This window comes from Asterias rubens, chromosome 13 (genome assembly GCF_902459465.1).
Source record: "Asterias rubens chromosome 13, eAstRub1.3, whole genome shotgun sequence".
NCBI lineage: Eukaryota > Metazoa > Echinodermata > Asteroidea > Forcipulatida > Asteriidae > Asterias > Asterias rubens.
The window spans coordinates 7,953,984-7,973,637 of record NC_047074.1 but is presented as its reverse complement, the minus strand read 5'-3'; the positions used below and the strand labels follow the sequence as shown (position 1 = coordinate 7,973,637).

The 19,654-nt window shown below is 37.1% G+C and overlaps 1 protein-coding gene across 1 annotated transcript in view; it reads left to right on the top strand.

The window, feature by feature from the left end:
- Positions 1-918: 918 nt before the first annotated feature.
- The window catches only part of LOC117298678 (tetraspanin-7-like), a 35,376-nt gene continuing 16,640 nt past the window's right edge, over positions 919-19,654 (top strand). The window contains exon 1 of the mRNA XM_033781996.1: positions 919-1,140. Coding sequence (XP_033637887.1) covers positions 1,063-1,140 — 78 coding nt within the window. The 5' untranslated portion in view covers positions 919-1,062. The remainder of the gene's footprint in view (positions 1,141-19,654) is intronic.

Below are 19,654 nucleotides of genomic sequence, written 5' to 3'. Positions count from 1 at the left end.
ATGATGCGCTGTACCCACTCTTTCAGTCTAGACTATTAAAACATTGCCTCAACTTACAACATTTTAAATATAACTTGTGAGACGTTATTATATTTCTAAAACAAGAACAGTTTTATAAAGTTATTTTTTGTATCCTCTCGGGATGTTGGTTTTTCTACTCGTGTCAATTTTTTTTTGAAATACTTTCTACGGAAAGTTTTGTTTATGAACAATTAAATGGGTAATTAGGACTTCATGAATAATTATTATATTTTAGCATAAAACCTTACATGGTAAAGATTGTTGGGGAGAGGTTGATAGACACTACTGTGAGAAACGGCTACCTCTGAAGTAACGTAGTTTTCGAGGAGTAATTTTTCACGAATTTGGTTTGAGGTCTCGAAATAAAACATCTGAAGGAAGAAACACACAACTTCGCTTCGTATGGCAAAAGTTTTGTTTTCTTCCATCTCGCAACTTTAATGATCGCTTGAGCTCAAATGTTCACAAAATTGTTATTTATTGCATATGTTGAAACTCGAAGACTATATAGTCTTTGACAGTATTTACCAATAGTGTCCACCGCTTTAGCGGTACATTGACAACCTCAACCAGCAGCATCGGATTATTGCAGACAGTTTCACTCAGTCCTCCTAGTTCTATACCCCGCAGTTTGGCCCCCACCACCTTAATTATACTAGATTGAATAACAAATAAATAGAAAACAAATGAAATGCGGTTGACCTGTATAAAATCCTTAAAAGGACTTTTATCTGCTATAGATCTGTCGTATTTAGCTTAGAATGACCGGCCACTTCTTCACGAAAAAGGGAAAACACTCTGAAGACAGAGTCACCCGCCCCCACCGGCCAAGCAAACGTACGCAAAGGGGAGAGTGCCTGTGTCTTAGCTTACGTCGTGCACATGTACATTTTTTGGGGTACCGTGCCACGTTTGCATGCAGCACAGCGTCTCTGAAAGTTGCTTCCGGGCTATCTGTTGCGGCGGGGTCCCACATATTGAGCCGAAAATTCAACCTTTGGGAACATTTTCACACGGAAAAGACTTAACACCAGAGCTGAGATGGCGAAGCAGATGCAGACCACGGCAGCAATGGCTATTGTCAAACTACTTTTGACAATTTTCAACTTGATTTTTTGGGTGAGTTTTTACAAACTGTAGTGACATCTGTTCCGTGTGTGCGCAACTGTACCGTCGTCGTCGTTTTGGAGTTTCTTGTGTCTGTGACTTGTGTAGCATGGCGGTCAGCCACTCCCAGGCACACAATTAATACTACAACTCTAGTACAGTATAATTTTTTGAATGAGAGGTTTATTCTAAACCCCTGTAATATTTAGGAGTTGTAGTACAGTCAGACGGTACTACTTTTAATGCACGCACGTCACATAGCCCCCCCCCCCCCTGGATCTCCAGTTCTTCTAAACTGAAGTGTATAAAAAAAGTGGGGCTAGGCGTTGTAAGCTTCTTTAGGAGTTAGTAGCAGGCAAGCAAGTCTTCACCTTGGACCCCCCCCCTGTTGATCTCCAGTTCTAAACTGCTAGGTATAAACATGGATGAAGAGTTGGTCACCAAAAGTGGGGCTAGGTAACTTGGATTTGGCTGCTTTAATATTCTCATTAATTAAAACTTACTTAAAAGTATTCATAATAATTTGTAATTTTTGTTCAGTCCTGTGCCTCCTTTGTTATCTTGGAAATTTACTATTATATTATATGCTATTCAAAAACTTGGTAGTTGAGTTACCTATATTTCTTCCTGTTTATCATTTTTTTTGTGTGTGAAAACATTGTTGAATGTTGAAGTTGACTACAGCAGCGTAGCACATCACAGAATATAGTTGCAATACAAAGTTAATGTTAGTTGCGATAACGTAACCCTCCTCCGTCGTCGGGAGGAGGGTTACGTTATCGCAACTACACAGGATACAACAGTTACAATGATTTTGTATGCATGGTCTGCCAAGTGTAGGTGCTTGAGAAAGGGTAGCTAGTGCATGTCAAGTGACCTTTTTTGCAGTTTGCAAATTTTGTTTCACTCTCGATGTGGTTTTTTTTTTAAGGAAAGAAAACTATAGGCTAGACTGTTTATTCAAAGCTTTTTGTCACATAGACTGAAATTTTAGGCAGGGGGCTTCATACAAATAAAGTATAGTAAGTTGCAGTACAAGTAAAAAATAAGCTGACAAAATATTGCTCATTATAATATGAATATTAACATAAGGTGTAGAGGATGTCTTGTAAAATGTAATTGATCAAGTATTTGCTGCCAATGTTAAAAAGTCCTGAAATAATAGTCGTTTCTGATATTAAGACGCTTTATTTTTTTCTCAGACATTGTGCCTGATGTTGTATTCAACAAATTTAAGGACATTAAGTTGCTGTCTCTGACCACTTTTAAAGTTCACTTACAAAGCAAAAACTTGTCAAAGTTCCTGACACGTAGAACTTACATTATGTAGAAGTTTAGAACATCATTTATTATGGAGCATTAGTTTACAGGCATGATATTCTTGGCTAAGTGGCTGTAGTCTGATTTCCAATTTTTGTTGTTTTGCCATTTGGAACAATCTGAAAAAGTATGAATTGCAAAATACATTTAAAAGTCTAATTATAAATCCTAGACCATGCGTAGTGTAATGTAGGTAAGCCCTTGCATTCAATCAAAAGTTCCTCCTTATTTCCGAAGAACAAGAACCAAATCTGAGGTACACTTTGCATTTTTTTATATTTTTAAAGCGAAGGATTTGGCATGACAATTGCTGATTGAAATGTTGATAATAATATTGTAGGCCTACTGTATTATTATGTACTTTGCACTTCCTTCCTTTCAAGTGATAGTGTTTGGGTCACCAGCTTTCTCAACGAGCACTATTGTCTATGAGACCGAGAGGTCAAAAACGGACTCTCATTCTCAATAACGGCAGGCTCTTCAGCAAATCCCCCCACCCACCCACGCACACACTCTTGCATTCTGTCTATATGTCAACACTATTACTAAATTTTGTCAAACAATTAGAACAGAAACCTTTCTGTTGTTCTGGCAACACTAATTACCTTTTTGTCATCAGCTAGCCGGTGGGAGTGAAATGCAATTAGCTTTTAGATTTCACACCATGTCAATGTCAGTGAGATCTTCCTCCACGGTGAGATTGACTGCATGGGAAAAAAATCATTAAAAATTCAAATAAACCAAAAAATGGTTAATGGACTGACGTTTCGACATTATAGTGGCAGATGTTTTCTCAAATGTTTCCAAATTAAAACTTGAGTTAATTTACAATTGATTTCAAAATTCAGACCTTCAATAGTTTTTTCATAATATATTTTGCAATGTTTTCAAATATAAATTACATTTTTTACAGAAAATACAGTCTAGAGCTGTGAAATACACATACTTTGTTTAGTAAAATATGATAATTATGAAAACAAAAATTATTTTACAAATTATACCGAATTGTATCTGAAAATAATTTGAAAAGGGCCTCCAATGTCAACAATTTTACAAAGTGCATAATAGGTCTAATTGTTCTGAAGCAACATCATCTTTACATCAGATGTATGTAAATCTTCTCTTACAACAAACGTCTTTAAGCCATTGGACACTTTCGGTAAACAGTGTTGCCCAAAGGCCCATACTTCGTGTATCACAACTTACACAAAATAACAAACCTGTGAAAATTAAGGCTCAATCGGTCATTGGAGTCGGGACAAAATAACGGGAAAACCCACCCTTGTTTCCGCACGTTTCGCCGTGTCATGACATGTGTTTAAAATAAATCCGTAATTCTCGATATCGAGAATTGATAATTGTTTATGTTTTCTCAAGAAGTAAAGCATTTCATGGAATAATATTTCAAGAGAAGTCATTCACCAACTGTAAACCCTGTAAGTTATTTGTAAATCTGTGCACTTTTTTTTTTTTTTTTTCTGTTCCGAAAGTGTCCAATGGCTTTAAATTAGTGCTTGCTTTTTAGTACAAGCACTGTGGTTGTTAAATTGGTATCGTGAAAAAAGTTTCGGTCCGGTAATGTTTTGAGCAACAAGCCCTGTGGTCTTGTGGATGCCCCCCCCCACCCCAGGATTTGGTAAAAGGGTGTCAAAAACTTGGTGTCCAATTTCGTTTACATGACAGATAAAACAGGGTGTCTACATTTAAAATAGGGTGTCCAACAAACACCCAGACATCCCACTGGCTACGTGTACATGTTACACTTTGCATAGAAGACAAATCACATGTTTTTGTGGTCTCCATTTAGTGAGGTTCCGTTTTACTTGCTAACATCAGACCTGAAGGAAGTTGGCTGACCTACTTCTGCCTGGCAGCCAATCCTACCTTGTTATTCAGCTTCACAGTAATAACATCCAATACTTTAGGGAAGCGTACGTCAGAGAAGGGAAGTTTTTTATTAAAAAGTTGTTATTAATCCTCTTGCGGTAGATTCTTTTTCGTTTTACTTGATGATGTTTTAGATGTTTTCCGCAAATTGAGCAAATTAAAGGAAAACGGTTGTGCCATTTGGTGGGAATTGAGGGGGAAATTTTTTACACTTTTTTATAAACAGTACATGTATGACCTCCTGGCTTTTGGAAATTTTAAAAGAACAACATTACAATTATAAGTGAATAAATTTTAACAATCTACGTCTATTCAACATTTAAAAAATTCAGTATCTGACTACCTGCTAGTCCTCAAAAATGTGTGTTTTGTCTATTGGTACTGTCAAAGTTGAGAAATAAGCATTTGGAAATCAACTTTGATCACGGTTGCTTTATTTTGATTGCTGTGATTGAAATAAGCCTAATATGCACAAAATGCATGATCAAACATAATCTGTTGGGCACAATTTCAAGGGCTGCTTTAACCACTTCAGTATTGATTATTCTGAAAACATTTCCGTGCCCTAGCCTGGTACTATTTTTGGAAACTTTGGAGCTTCTCCAGAAATTTTTTTTTTTTGAAAATACATTTATTCTTGCCCCAGTGAAACCCGACGGATTAGGGCTAGACTTGACAAAGGAAATTCAACAAAGATTCCCATAATAAGCAGATTTGTTGTTGTTTTGTGAGGAAATATGAGAACTCTTAGAACCTTGACTGGAAGCCATGACCGGTAAATCTGCTATGGTATGCTGGAATTTTGGAAGCTCAGACTTACTCTTATCATGCTTCATTTGAGCTGTATAAAGTGATTAACAGTGGTGGCAGTCTGTCACTTCCTCTATGCTACATTGATAACAAAAGAGCAAAAAGGGATATTACACTATGTATCACTTCCAGTACCTTCTGCCCCTCTTTGCATAGTAAAAGTTTTAAATCTAAATTTCGGGTCTAATCAGCCCAAATCCGAACCTACACATGTCTTTAAGATTTGTTGTAAGATGTGGCTTGCATCAGAGGCAGGTGAATGGAACACAAATTAATACAGAAGCTTGAGTAAAGAAGATGGACGAATGAGTCATTTTGCCCAGCATGATCTTAAAGAGCTGCCCTAGCCTCCTCTTCCTTGTCGCAAGATCTGGTCCCATTTTGGTGACGTCAATGGTTACTTTCTCATCGGATCCATCACTTCATTATAAATTCATGAATGTACGTCTTGTAATGTAAGCAATGTAGGGAGTGAGATGGTTAGGATGATGATTTGATGAACCAGCTGCCCCCCTCACCCCACCCTGCTTCATCGGCAACCACTTGTGATTCATTTTATTTATAAGCACACTTCTTTACTTTAATAACGATGTGTGGATGCTGTGAGAGGAAGGATTATGAATATTTACTTTATTTACACATGACTCAATTTCTCCATGAGCCAGCCTGCCCACTCCCCCGCCAATGTTATCTGCTTAGGCTACAAGGTTTGAGTTGAGCAATACATTCTATAGACGGGGTATTAAAAAGAAAATGCCAATTAAAAAGGTATTGCAAATGACATTGCCATCTCTTCTGCCTCCAGTGTATGGTCTTAGTAATGCCAAACTGCACGTATGCATCTTTGTGTTAGCATCACTGGTTTTGCAATTTTAATGTTTTTTTTTTGTAATTGTCTTTAAAACCACGCACCCACCTACACAACATTACATGTAACCCAGCTCACTATTTTTGGAGTCAAAGTGTGGGCGTGTAGATTCCACGTCGCCTAAAATTCGAGCTACAATGTACTTATTAGAAAAACGACATTGCCTCAGAAAATGGCTAAACAAATATTGTGTTCATGATGTCCGGTGAAATGGGTGAATACATTGAAGAACAAAGTAATGACTCAAATAAAGCAGACAATCTACATTAAGGCTCCCAAAGCTCAGGAGTTTTTAGTGGCTTTCCCTGGCTTCCAGGATGCAACTTTGTGCCAAATGAAAACTTAATTTTTATTTTTATTTTTTTTATTTCTGTAGACCTGTGTAGTCACTCGTAGTTTTGAAAAGAAAAGTAAAATAGATTTCACTTATTTTTGGACCACTGGTTATTCCAAGCATTAGAATTATAATCACTTCAATAAATCACAATGGATACCTTTATTGGTGATTTTTTAAATGCTGACGTGCACTATGTATTTAAATCACTTTCTGTCCAATACTGGACTCAACTCACTGCAATGCGAGTTGAACCCCCACCCACCTTTTTACTGTATTTGTTGAGTAGCTTTGTCTAATTGCATCTTTAAGGACATTGATGGATGCAGTGATGTGTGTCTTCAGAGAAGATAAATTATTTATGGAACTTTTCGATGCATTTTAATTGCCCATAATGTGCACCCTTCCGTTAGATTAAGTTTTCACTTTAGAAGAGTTGCCATGATTTTATGCAAGACTCAATCAATAAATAAGGGGTTGTCATTGTCTTTTTATAGCCAGGTTGGTGAGGTTGGTGAGATTTTCTGTACAATTTGGTGGTAAATGTAGAACTGCCAACTCTCTCTACATGTACTAACTGCACAAAGGTCCCGGCAAATAAACAAATCATTTTCCCTATTATGTTCAATGTTTACACACATGTACCTTTGTGTTTTGGAACTGAATGTACAGGTCCTGTACAAAATCTGTGAAAATTTTATTAAAATAAGGTGGCCACGTTTTTGAGATGTGCCAAAAATCCATATACGAATAATATCCACACAAAATATTAGGAATACACAGTCTGAGAAGCGTTACTGACAGTAACACTTCAAAGATTCAATTTTGGAGGATAAAAAAGGATTTGTTTTCTTCTTTCCTTTGAAGTGCAATGATTCTCAAAATGCATTTTCCAGAGCTGATGTAAGCTTCTATACAAGAGTTTATTACCATTAATTTTAAGAGAGGTCACCAAATGTACACCTTCCCTTTATTAAACACTTGATGTTTGCCACGTCATTTTATTTCACACTTCCACATGCTACGGTGATCTTCTGACAGAGCAATCAGTCAAGACAAGAATCCTAATCACAAGACAGTATCCTCTCTTGGTTTGGGTGTTGAGTGCCGAATGCCACAAATACATCGCTGTCAGGCATGTCAGGGGAACAATAAGACTGAACATTTTGATGCTAGCATGAGTATTTTATTATTGGTATACAATTATTTTGACTATACTTCAAAAAAATAAAAAAATATAAAAAATAAAAATAAAAATGTAAATGGATTACAGAGTGGTGGCATTCTGTTCATTCTTGTACCATGTATATATGTATTACAAATGGACAAAAAGGGATATTATGAGTATGACTTCCAGGACCTTCTGTCCATCGTGGCTTTTCATAATATCGAAAGCTGCTGTAAGCTTCTAAACAAGAGTTTATTATCATTAATTTTAAGAGTGATCACCAAACGTACACCTTCCCTTTATTAAACACGTGATGTTTGCCATGTCATTTTATTTCACACTTCCACATGCTACAGTGATCTTCTGACAGAGCAATCAGTCAAGACAAGAATCCTAATCACAAGACAGTATCCTCTCTTGGTTTGGGTGTTGAGTGCCGAATGCCACAAATACATCGCTGTCAGGCATGTCAGGGGAACAATAAGACTGAACATTTTGATGCTAGCATGAGTATTTTATTATTGGTATACAATTATTTTGACTATACTTCAAAAAAATAAAAAAATATAAAAAATAAAAATAAAAATGTAAATGGATTACAGAGTGCTGGCATTCTGTTCATTCTTGTACCATGTATATTTGTATTACAAATGGACAAAAAGGGATATTATGAGTATGACTTCCAGGACCTTCTGTCCATCGTGGCTTTTCATAATATGGAAAGCTGCTGTAAGCTTCTAACCAAGAGTTTTTACCATTAATTTTAAGAGTGATCACCAAACGTACACCTTCCCTTTATTAAACACTTGATGTTTGCCATGTCATTTTATTTCACACTTCCACATGCTACAGTGATCTTCTGACAGAGCAATCAGTCAAGACAAGAATCCTAATCACAAGACAGTATCCTCTCTTGGATTGAGTACTGAGTGCGGAATGCCACAAATACATCGCTGTCAGGCATGTCAGGGGAACGATAAGACTGAACATTTTGATGCTAGTATTGAGTATTTTATTATTGGTATACAATTATTTTGACTAAACTTCTAAAAAAGAAAAAAAAAAAAAAAAAAAAAAAGTAAACGGATTACAAAATGGTGGCATTCTGTCCATTCTTGTACCATGTATGCTACATTTGTATTACAAATGGACAAAAAAGGGATATTATGAGTATGACTTCCAGGACCTTCTGTCCCTCCTTGTATGGGTGGCTTTTCAAATAATACCGATAGCTGCTGTAGATTTCTAACCAAGAGTTTATTATCATAACTTTTAAGAGTGATCACCAAACGTACACCTTCCCCCTAACAAACACTCGATGTTTGCATGTCATTTTATTTCACACTTCCACATGCTATGGTGATCTTCTGACAGAGCAATCAGTCAAGAATCTTAATCACAAGGCAGTTTCCTCTCTTGGATTGATCATTGAGTGCCGACTGCCACAAACATCACTGTCAGGGAACGATTTATGCTGGACATTATGCATCCTGTTCAGTATTCATTACTTAATGCCAGTATTGAGTTATTTTTGACACTTATATCAAAACAGACTAATACTTAAAGGATTGAGGTACTTTTTGTGACACAAAACACAATGTCCACAGATTTATGTAAAAACTTACACAGTTTAAAAAAATGATATTAGAAGGCTTCCCTTAAAATATTGCTTGCTGAAGTGCTGTAGGTTTTGAGAAATGAAAGCAATGTCATGAACGTACGTTTTACATGCTAAAATAATTTTCGTCTTCACTGTATGAGACAACAAATTATTTTCATGACATTTTTCAAAAAACTACAGCACCTCAGTGAGTAATATTTTAAGGGAAGCTTTTAACCACCATTCTCTTCCAACTACCGTGTAAGTTTAATGTAAATCTGTGGACATTGTGTTTTGTTTCCTACAAAAAAGTACACAGACCCTTTAAAAAGTAAACTGTTTACAGAGCCCCACACCTTTTTATTTGAACACAGCGTAGATATTTCCATCAGCATCCTTAAAAAAAAGCAAGTCAAACAACATGTACTTGTAACACGAAATGAGGAAACATTGTAGAGCAAATAGCATACCACGCTTTTGTACATCACCGCTCTCAGCTTTCAGGGTTGATGACATTTTTATCTGTAAGTGAAGAAGGCTTATTTAAAATGTAAAGTATGCACATGAACAAACAAACCACACTTGCTTAACTGTCAAATAGTTATCTCATATTTAACATTAAGTGTGGATTTTTTAACTGGAAGGTACATGTAAGCTAGCTAGTACGGTAGTACATAATGTGAAAATATGCTTGCCGTTTGCCTGGTACAATAATTTTCACTGGTTTCCATATAAATTGTATGGAATTTGAAACCATGAATTAATAATGTTTCATTTTTTTAAAAGGGCCAGGGCACCGAGGCATTTTTCTCCTCGGTAAATGTAAAGGGCACCCTTATGAGGAAATTGTAAATTTCAACTCAGCATTTCAAGGGCGCAAGGGCAATGGCATGTAGGCAATTGCCTTGGTTGCCTCCATGAAGTATCCATTAAGTATCACGCCTGCACACATACACGCTGTGTGTATTATCTGTAATACATTATGTTTAGTCTGATCTATGTGCACACTGCAAGACAAACAGACAAGTCTTATCTTGACCTTCACATCAATGACAGTTGTTATTATAAGTGGAGTCTTGGCTTCTCCTATCATTTAATAAAACTGAGTATTAATTTCAAAGAGCAGATACTTCCTATTTGATTGAATGGATTATTGGTTTTTACTGATAGACCTTTTAGTTTTACACAGCTCAATGACAAAATGATAACATGTATTGATCATGTACATGTAAATGTTTAGTGTAGGATCTTTATCTAAAAATGTACTGGGCCTAAACAATTTTAGTGGAGAAAAATAAATTGATTAAAAATAAATAACATCAATTTTAACATCTGGAAAATTTGCTTGATGGCTGTAACTGTATTGTGTAGACAGTTTGTATTTTCTTGTTATACCCAATAAAATCTTTAGGTTTGATTAGGTGTATTGCATATATCAGTGGTGCGTTTTGGCGGTTGTATTGTAACCAACAACTGTTTCAGTTGAACTTGCCATCGGTTAGTCCACTGGCCAGTGACCGAAACAGTTGTTGGTTACAACCGCCAAAACGCCCAGCAGTCAGAGTTCTCTTACTTTGAAAATTAAAGATTGGTATATAAAAGTAGGTGGGATGAGGTGGGGTTTGGGACTAATGCGAGTGCAATTCCCTTTCAGTGTGAGGTTTATGCAATGGTTCCCCTTGGCTTCCTACAAACAAGGTCACGGTATTGTTTTGGGATTATTAATATTAATCAGTTCACTCAGTAGGGTTTCCTGATGTCATGCTCTGAAGGCAGACGCAGACTGCTTGCCAACAGGAAACGAGACTGGCAGAATTTTCAATGGTAATCAGAAGGTTTTCTTTGTCCAAAAGGGATCAGATTTAATTCAAACAGGTGTTTGACAGGTTTTGATAATGTTTTGTTTTCCCCGAAGACGCAATGTTTTTGAACATGGAGTGGTTGCCTTGACTTTTTCAGTGACTAGAGGCCTGATGATATTTCACGGAGGCAATGAAGGTGATTGCCTCCATGCCCCATAGTCATTGCCTTGGTGCCCTTGAAATGCCCCAGTAGAAATTTACAATTTCCTCATACATGTACATAGGTTGCCCTTTACTAGGGAGAAGATGCCTTTGTGCCCTTGGACGAGCCGGTGGCACCAGTTACAGCTTGTCATTTCACTAGTCTCCTACTTTTTCACAAAGTCCATACTTTATATTAAACAGGGATGCTTTTCAACACTGTACATGTCAGCTGGACCACTTGCAGGGATTTCTAACTCGTCTCAGGTGTTTTCACCAACATTTTGGCCAAAAGACCACTCTTTGTAACATTGAAAATGCATATATCCATTAGCTACATTAGTGTACATGTAAGTACATGTACATAGAATATAGGATTACAAAATTCATGTGTTTGTCTATCATCATACTTATTCGCAATCCTTCAAAATGAAACTTGCGCCAAGCAATGCACGCCATTTTTGGGGATAGCGTTGTGTGCAATTTGGAAATATCGAACCATTATGTTGCCTGGCTTGATCTGTTTTTTATGCATAACATTAAGATGCATAACGGACAGATGGATTTCCTACTAGGATCAAAAAATGATGTTAATAAAGAATTTAATTATTCGCTGACTGTGGTTTGGAAATCTAGAATTTTAAATAAACCTCCTTTAACGACAACAGTTTTGGGGTTTAAAGGCAGTGGACACTATTGGTAATTACTCAAAATAATTGTTGGCATAAAACCTTTCTTGGTGACGAGTAATAAGGAGAGGTTGGTGGTATAAATCATTGTGAGAAACGGCTCCCTCTGAAGAGCCATAGTTTTCGAGAAAGAAGTAGTTTTTCACGAATTTGATTTCGAAACCTCAGATTTAGAAATTGCGGTCTCGAAATCAACCATCTAATACACAATTTCGTGTGACGGGTTATTTTTCTTTCATTATTATCTTGCAACTTCGATGACCGATTGAGCTCAAATTTTCACAGGTTTGTTATTTTATGCATATAAATGTTAAGATACACCAACTGTGGAGGCTAGTCTTTGACAATTACCAATAGTGTCCACTGCCTTTAACAACAGGTATGGTATTCTTCCTACTTAAGCCCATTGGGAAAAACCAGAAATTGTTTAATAAATAGCCTGAAAATCTATTAACACTGTAGGTCAAGCCATACACTCAATTGTCAGGTTTTCCTTGAACCAAATACTGTGCCTGCTTCAACCATTTGAAATCGTTCAACTGTGCGTTCCTTTTCTTTGCTTGCAAAAAAAAACCCAAACATATATTGACAAAAGTGAAACGACAAAGAATGTAAATCATGATACACATAAGATTTTATGTTTGTCCTGGTTGATGTGTTTATGTTTATTTTATTCATATTATTATTGTATTGTGTTCTATGCATTCATTACAATCAAATGTCAACGATACACCTTTGCATTTGAATACAGTACATGGGTGACTGGGTGACTTGGTATTGAATAAAACATGGCATGGAGGTGCCGTAGTTCTACATGTACCGGGGTCTCCATGCTCATGGCAAGCAACTTTGCATATCTTAAGCCGTGTTCCCATTGGACTTTTTCTTCCGCGGCCACGCGGAAAGTTACCGTGACTGGATTAGGTGTAGTTTTACCGTGCGTTCCCACCTGGACTTAAATTCCACGACGGAACAGCTAACTCGCTCTCCAAAACTGGCAGATCGTCACACATCGGGGGCGCTGTGCACAGTCACCTTTGACCTAAGCAGGATACGACGTGTCTGTGACGTAGTTTTCGCGCGCTATTTTATTGACGAACGCGACGACGCTACATAAATAAACGTTCGGAAACGGTGCATACGTCTTCTTCTCGTTTGCACTGACTGAATATCCACCATCATTTCACCTGTTCCTTCATCAGCATTTTCACATTCGCCTAGCCCTATTAAACTCCTCACAAAATTGATCAAATCTGCCATATTTCTTACCAAAGTAGTACTGTAGTATAGTACCAACTGGACGAAATTGGAAAATAGCGTTGTTTTGTATTACATGGTACATGTACACACGCTGCATATGGTATGATGGTCAGTGCAAACGAGACAGGGAACCATACTTCCATTTTCGTGTGTGTATACAGCTACAGGAAGTGGTGTTATTTGCAAAGCGTTTTACACCGTGGTCGCGGTAGGTTTACAGCGCGGAGCGTTCCCATTGGACTTTTTATCAGCCCTGATAACTTACCGTGGCTGCGCGGAAGTCTTCCGCGACCTCATTCGGCCTGTTAGTTTTACATCACGGTCGCGGTAAGTTGACAGGGAGGTCAGTTTAACATGCGTTCCCATTGGATTTAATTTTGTCATTCTACAGAAAAGTCGCGGTACTTTAGCAAAAATAAGTCCAATGGGAACACGGCTTTTGATGTAAATTTCCAGCAACGTTTTTTTTAAAATAACGTTACAAATGTCAGCGGGCCTGTATGATTCAGTGTTGAAAGGGCAAGGGCACCAAGGCATTTTCTTCTTTGTAAAGGGCACCCTACAAGGAAATTGTAAATTTATACCCGGGGTTCAAGGGCACCAAGGCAATGACCAGGGGGCATGGAGGAAATTATCGCCTACATTTGTGCGTTGCCTCCATTAAGTTTTATCCAGGCCTGTGTCATCAGTAAGCCTCTATGTATGTACATGCACTGTACTGTATCTCTTGATTCTTGCTATCAAAACTATGGCTTTGAAGAAACGCAGTTGTTCGGTCTGTATGGTTGAGACAGAGTTCTTAATAAATGATATTTTTGAGTGGTTGACTTTGATGCCATTGATCTGTGTAGTCAATCCGTCGGCATGAGAACAGCGATCCTGTGCATAAAAGCGTGAATAAATCATGAATGTCTGCACTGCACAGCGATGACTCTGTCGTCGCTGAAGCAGTGCAGTCTATTTGAAGATTATGAAAAAGGTGGAGACTGTCTATAGATGCACCATGGAAGTAGTTTGTCAGGCAGAGGTATTAACATCAGTATGTCAGGCCTGGAATTCCATCTTTGAACTTGGCTATTTTTCATTTTGCAAAGGGCACTTCTATTGGAAAATGTTTTGAAGGGCACCAAGGCCAAGACCAAGGGCAATGGAGACCATGAACTCCGTACCATTCAACATCATCTCTGATGGGTTTCATGCCCATTTTTGACTAATCAGAAAATGGTTTAAAAGCAGTATTTACTGCTTAATCAGCTTTATGAAACTTGACCTAGGGCCTCAATTCCTAGAGCTTTTTGTTTGTAACAAATTTATGGTATAAAGCAATTATAATTTTAGTTCACCTGTCAGAGATGGTGACATTACATTGTAGATACATACATGGGTGTGTCGGCTGGGGGTGTGTCTGCACTGAAATTTGTACACTATTTCATAATTCCAAATAATTCTTTAAAGGCACTGAACATGTACGGTAATTGTCAAAGACCAGTCTTCTCACTTGGTGTATCCCAACTAGTTATACATGTATGCATAAAATAACAAGCCTGTGAAAGTTTGTTGCGAGTTGCGAGAAAATGATGAAAGCAAAAACACCTATGTTGGACGAATTTGTGTGCTTTCAGATAGGAATAAAAGACTTCTGGCTTGAAGACTTATATTATTTTACTTCTGTGGGAGCCATTTCTCACAATGTTTATCAACAGCTCCCCAATGCTCGTTACCAAGTCAGTTTTTAAATTAATTTTTGTTTTGAGTAATTACCAAACGTGTGTACCTTCCCTCTAAGCAAAATATTAAAGTAGGTGAAAAGGAACCAACACAAAGACACGTTTTTAATTTTTTTTTTTAAATCCATGAAAGGATGACCTGATGTATTCCACAAAGGTTTCCCTTCAGTTCAGTGGTTTATGAAAAGGTATTGGCAAATACAATTCAACAACAAATTTTATCTGCACACCTTGAAAGGTAACTGTGCGTGTAGGCGTTTACTTGGCCATATGATAAAAGAGAAGAGTTTATAAATGAAATAATTTGCTTACCTGATATTCGAGCCCAGCTTTTTTCAAAAGACTGTATTGTTATATTGTACGCATACACTGTATTCAGGCATTACTGTACAACATACTCTAACAAGTGTACTTTTTTGAAATTCTGTGCTCCACTAGCCTTTTCAGTGTTCACATGCAAACGATATTAGTTTTCTAAAAAACATGGTCTTCATTTATTCTTTGAGGTTCCAAAATAGTATTAATAATAATTAAAAGTGGTTATAAGTTGCTACAAAAAGAAAGGAGAGCCTAAAAACCCATATTTATAGGAAGAAAAAAAAATGGTTCCAAAAACCAGAGGTTTGCCTTCGAGGAAACCTACTGCAGTTCCTTTGCTTTAATATGCTCAGATACAGCTTCTCTCATGGTTCTCATTTTCTCCCAATGCCCACACAGAATGAATGCCAATAAGCTGGCTTCTAATGTAAGTTTGTCTCACTTTGTTGATTTTCCCTCGTCATTAATTCAGCCGAATCTTAAAAGATGACCTTTCACTCAAGAGGAACCTGTGCTTATCCTAGTCCTCGTTTCCTTGATGGGTATTCACAAGGATTTCTCAAGGACTACAGATGAGCAAGCCACGGGCCTCACTCTCTGTTGTTTCTTAACCCCTGGAGGAATATTGTGAGATGCCCTTAAAGGCACAGCAGCCAATTTCACGAAACACTAGGATGAAATCCCATCTCCGTCCTAACTCGTCCTAAGTTGGGATGGGTTCAATGTGTCCCTTTGTCTATGGTTATGGAGCTTTTAACTTGTCCTTTGAAGTCATTTTAAAAGATTAATACTAAGAAAGGAAGAGATTGGTGAAATCGACAGCTGGACACCTTTAAATGTCAGAGACCAGAATTCTCACTGCATACTGTGACAATTTGGACACAACTGGTCATCAAAGTTGCGAGAAAATGATGAAAGAAAAAACACCCTTGTTGGACGAATTTGTGTGCTTCCAGATAGGAATAAAAGACTTCTAGCTAGCAGTCTTTTAATATTTTAGTGAAAATTACCTCTTTCTCAAAAACTACGTTACTTCAGAGGGAGTCGTTTCCCACAATGTTTTATACTATCAACAGCTCTACAATGCTTGTTACAAAGTCAGTTTTAAAGTTAATATTTGTTTTGAGTAATTACCAAACGTGTGCCTTCCCTTTAAGCTCGAATTCACAAAGAGATAGACGTTGGTCCTAGCTTAGGACTACATGTAGTCCTAGGAGATATAAAAAACTTCAGGCTAGTCCTAAGTTAGGATGGGTAACTCGTCCTAATTTGAGATAAAAATAATATTTAACCTCTTCTTGAAATCCCTCCCTGGACACATTTTTGGGTAATTGTCAGAGATCAGTATTCTCACTTGATGTATCCCAACATGCATAAAATAACAAACCTGTGAATTTTGTTTTACTCAATTGGTCTCCGCAGTAGCCAGAGAATAATGAAAGAAAAAACACCCATGTTACTCAAATGCCCGAAAAAAGGCTTCAGTTTCGAATGAAAAAGGCTTCAGTCCTGAAGTCTTTTAATATTTGAGTGAAAAATTACTTCTTGTTTTATACTATCAATGTTTTATACCATCAACAGCTCTTCATTGCTCGGTACCAAGTAAGATTTTATGCTAACAATTATTTTGAGTAATTACCAAAAAGTGTCCAGTGCCTTTAAAACAAACCTTCCCTCAGCACTCTTCATTTTCCAGGTTTTCTCTCATGAATTCTCAATTGGTACCAATGGGTAATGCCAGTAAAAAAAAAGTGGAAAAAAAAGCTCTCTGCATGCTTAGTGAGTGAGAGTTTTTTTGCCTTGGAGGAATCCTTAGATGTCCTTAATAAGACAACCTGCAGCATCTTCCTCCCCTTGCTAGATTATTTTCATCCTTTCTGCTCTCATGAATATCTGCAAGGAGTCTTGACACGCTCCTTAAAGGTGGGGTACTTACATTAATATTCATTTATAGATGTAAATATGCAAAATGTATTATCTAAAATCATAGGAGGTGCCGCTGTCCAACCGTTTTGTTATTTCGAAAAGGGCAATACTGTTTGAAAAATTTAAAGTCTATTCTGATAATTTGTTGAAGGGACACAAAGGCCAATACCAGGGGCAACAGAGCCCATGGCCTTCATTGCCTCTGTATAATTCCAAGGGCAGATCTCTCTCTCCTGCGCCAGGAGTGTCTTTCAGACAGACATTATATATGGCTACTATTATTATTATGAATAGGGTAGATGGCCTTAGCTTTCGATCCAATCCGGACCTTCTTCAGAGGCATAAAACAAGTACAAACAAATACATATCCATTTATAGAAAAAGAGAGGGGGAAAGGGATTAAGGAAAGGATCCAGAAAGAAGCGGGAAAATAACAGCCAATCAAAGTTTCTATTTCAGAGACAATATTGGTGGCTATGAACCAATAGGAGTGAAGTGGCGAGGACAAAGGATGTTTAGAATGAAAGGATGGGTTACTGGACCATAAAAGTGGCCACTATTATTATTATTAATAAGGGAAAGATTAAGGTGTCCAAAAGGGGTGTCAAATATTCAGAGGCCTCTCTGATGCATACATGTACCATCAAATTTTGTGTACAGTAATTGTCAAAGACCAGTCTTCTCACAACATATGCATAAAATAACAAACCTGTGAAAATTTGAGCTTGACTGATCATCTGAGTTATGAAAGAAAAAACACCCTTGTCACACAAATTTGTGTTCTTTCAGACTCTTGATTTCGAGACCTGAAAATCAAATTCTGACGTCTCGAAATCAAATACATATATTTTAGTGGAAAATTACTTCTTTCTCGACTACACTGTCACTTCGGAGGGAGCCGTTTCTCACAATGTTTTAGACTATCAACAGCTCTCCATTGCTTGTTACAAGTAAGTTTTAATGCTTACAAAAATAACAGTTATTTTGAGTAATCAATAGTGTCCAGTGCCTTTAAGGCAACATGCCACATCCTTCATTACTTCCTCGCAATCTCCCTGAGCCATGACTACCCTGTAGGGAGGAGAGTGTCGTCTATTGTCTCTCGTGCTGCTAACTTGTTATTAATGCTGATTAGAGTAATGCAATGGGGCGGTAAGCTCTACCCATGCCCAATTAATGCAGGATAGAATTAAGGGCCTTGGTTGAGTGTTAACAAGCCTGCGTCATTTAATATGTAGGGGAGTTTCAAAACTCTCAGAAAACTAGACACATAATCATGAAAGGGTATTGGTACCTTTTGTTGATAAAGTTTTTTGGCGATGAAGACACAACGATTAAAGGGTTTTGGAACCTTTTTGTAGGTAAAGTTTGTGGCCATGACATGAATCCCTACACTCACTGTGAATGAATATGTTTGTAATATAAATTACCTGTAGAAGTTTCAGCTTTGTGTGGTCATCAAGAATAAAAAGAAAGACAAAAAGTGAAAATCACCGAGCATTGTTTTCAGGAGAGTCACGTTAATATGTTGTACATGCTAAACTAATGTTCGTCTCCTGAGATGAATTTAATTTGTCTGACATTGTTTTAATAAATTCTCAAAAACTACAGCACCTGAAGTAATATTTTAAGGGAAGCTTTCTACCATTTGTTAACAACGTAAATTTACATGTGGAAATCTTTGGACGTTTGTGTTTGTGTCATACCCATACCCTTTCGGTACAGAAAAAACAAAAAAAGTTCACAGATTTACAAATAATTTACAGGGTTTACAGAAGGTAATGGTGAAAGACTTCTCTTGAAATATTATTCCATGAAATGCTTTACTTTTTGAGAAAACGGTAAAACAATAAAAATTCTCGTTAGCGAGAATTACGGATTTATTTTAAACACATGTCATGACACGGCGAAACGCGCGGAAACAAGAGTGGGGTTTCCCGTTTTTTTTTTGTCCCGACTCCGATGACAGATTGAGCCTAAATTTTCACAGGTTTGTTGTTTTATATATAAGTTGTGATACACGAAGTGTGGGACTTGGACACTACTGTTTACCGAAAGTGTATAATGGCTTTAAAAGCTGACATACAGGGCACATGTTTGAAGGTGTGACTTAATCATTATTGTGGATATCATGAATACCAAATTACATGTACATTATTCAAGATAAATTAACAGTCGTCTCAAAGCCTCACTGTTATTAATATGCGATGTGTTATAAAAATTGATGCACGCTATAAGCAGCTTCATGAACTAAAAGGGAAGGTATAGTGGTATTTGTTTGGTAATCACTCTTAAAATTATTGCCAATGAAAATTTTTGGTTCGAAGCCTACAGCAGCTAAAACGTTTTTTTTCAAGAAACATTTCACTTTGAAGTAATGTGGTTATGTAAGAATATATCCGTTTTTACGCCCCCAAATTTGTATCTGAGAAGGGTTACTGTCAGTTACGTTTCTTAGATGGTGTATTCCTACAGTATAAGGGATCATTCTTCCTGCATGGACATACATGTATTCGCTCCGGATTTTCAACGATATCTCAAAACCAGACCACCTTTAAAAATGGTGGCTATTTTGTATTGCATTAAAGCAACCAAACAGTTGAAAAAACCAAAGGT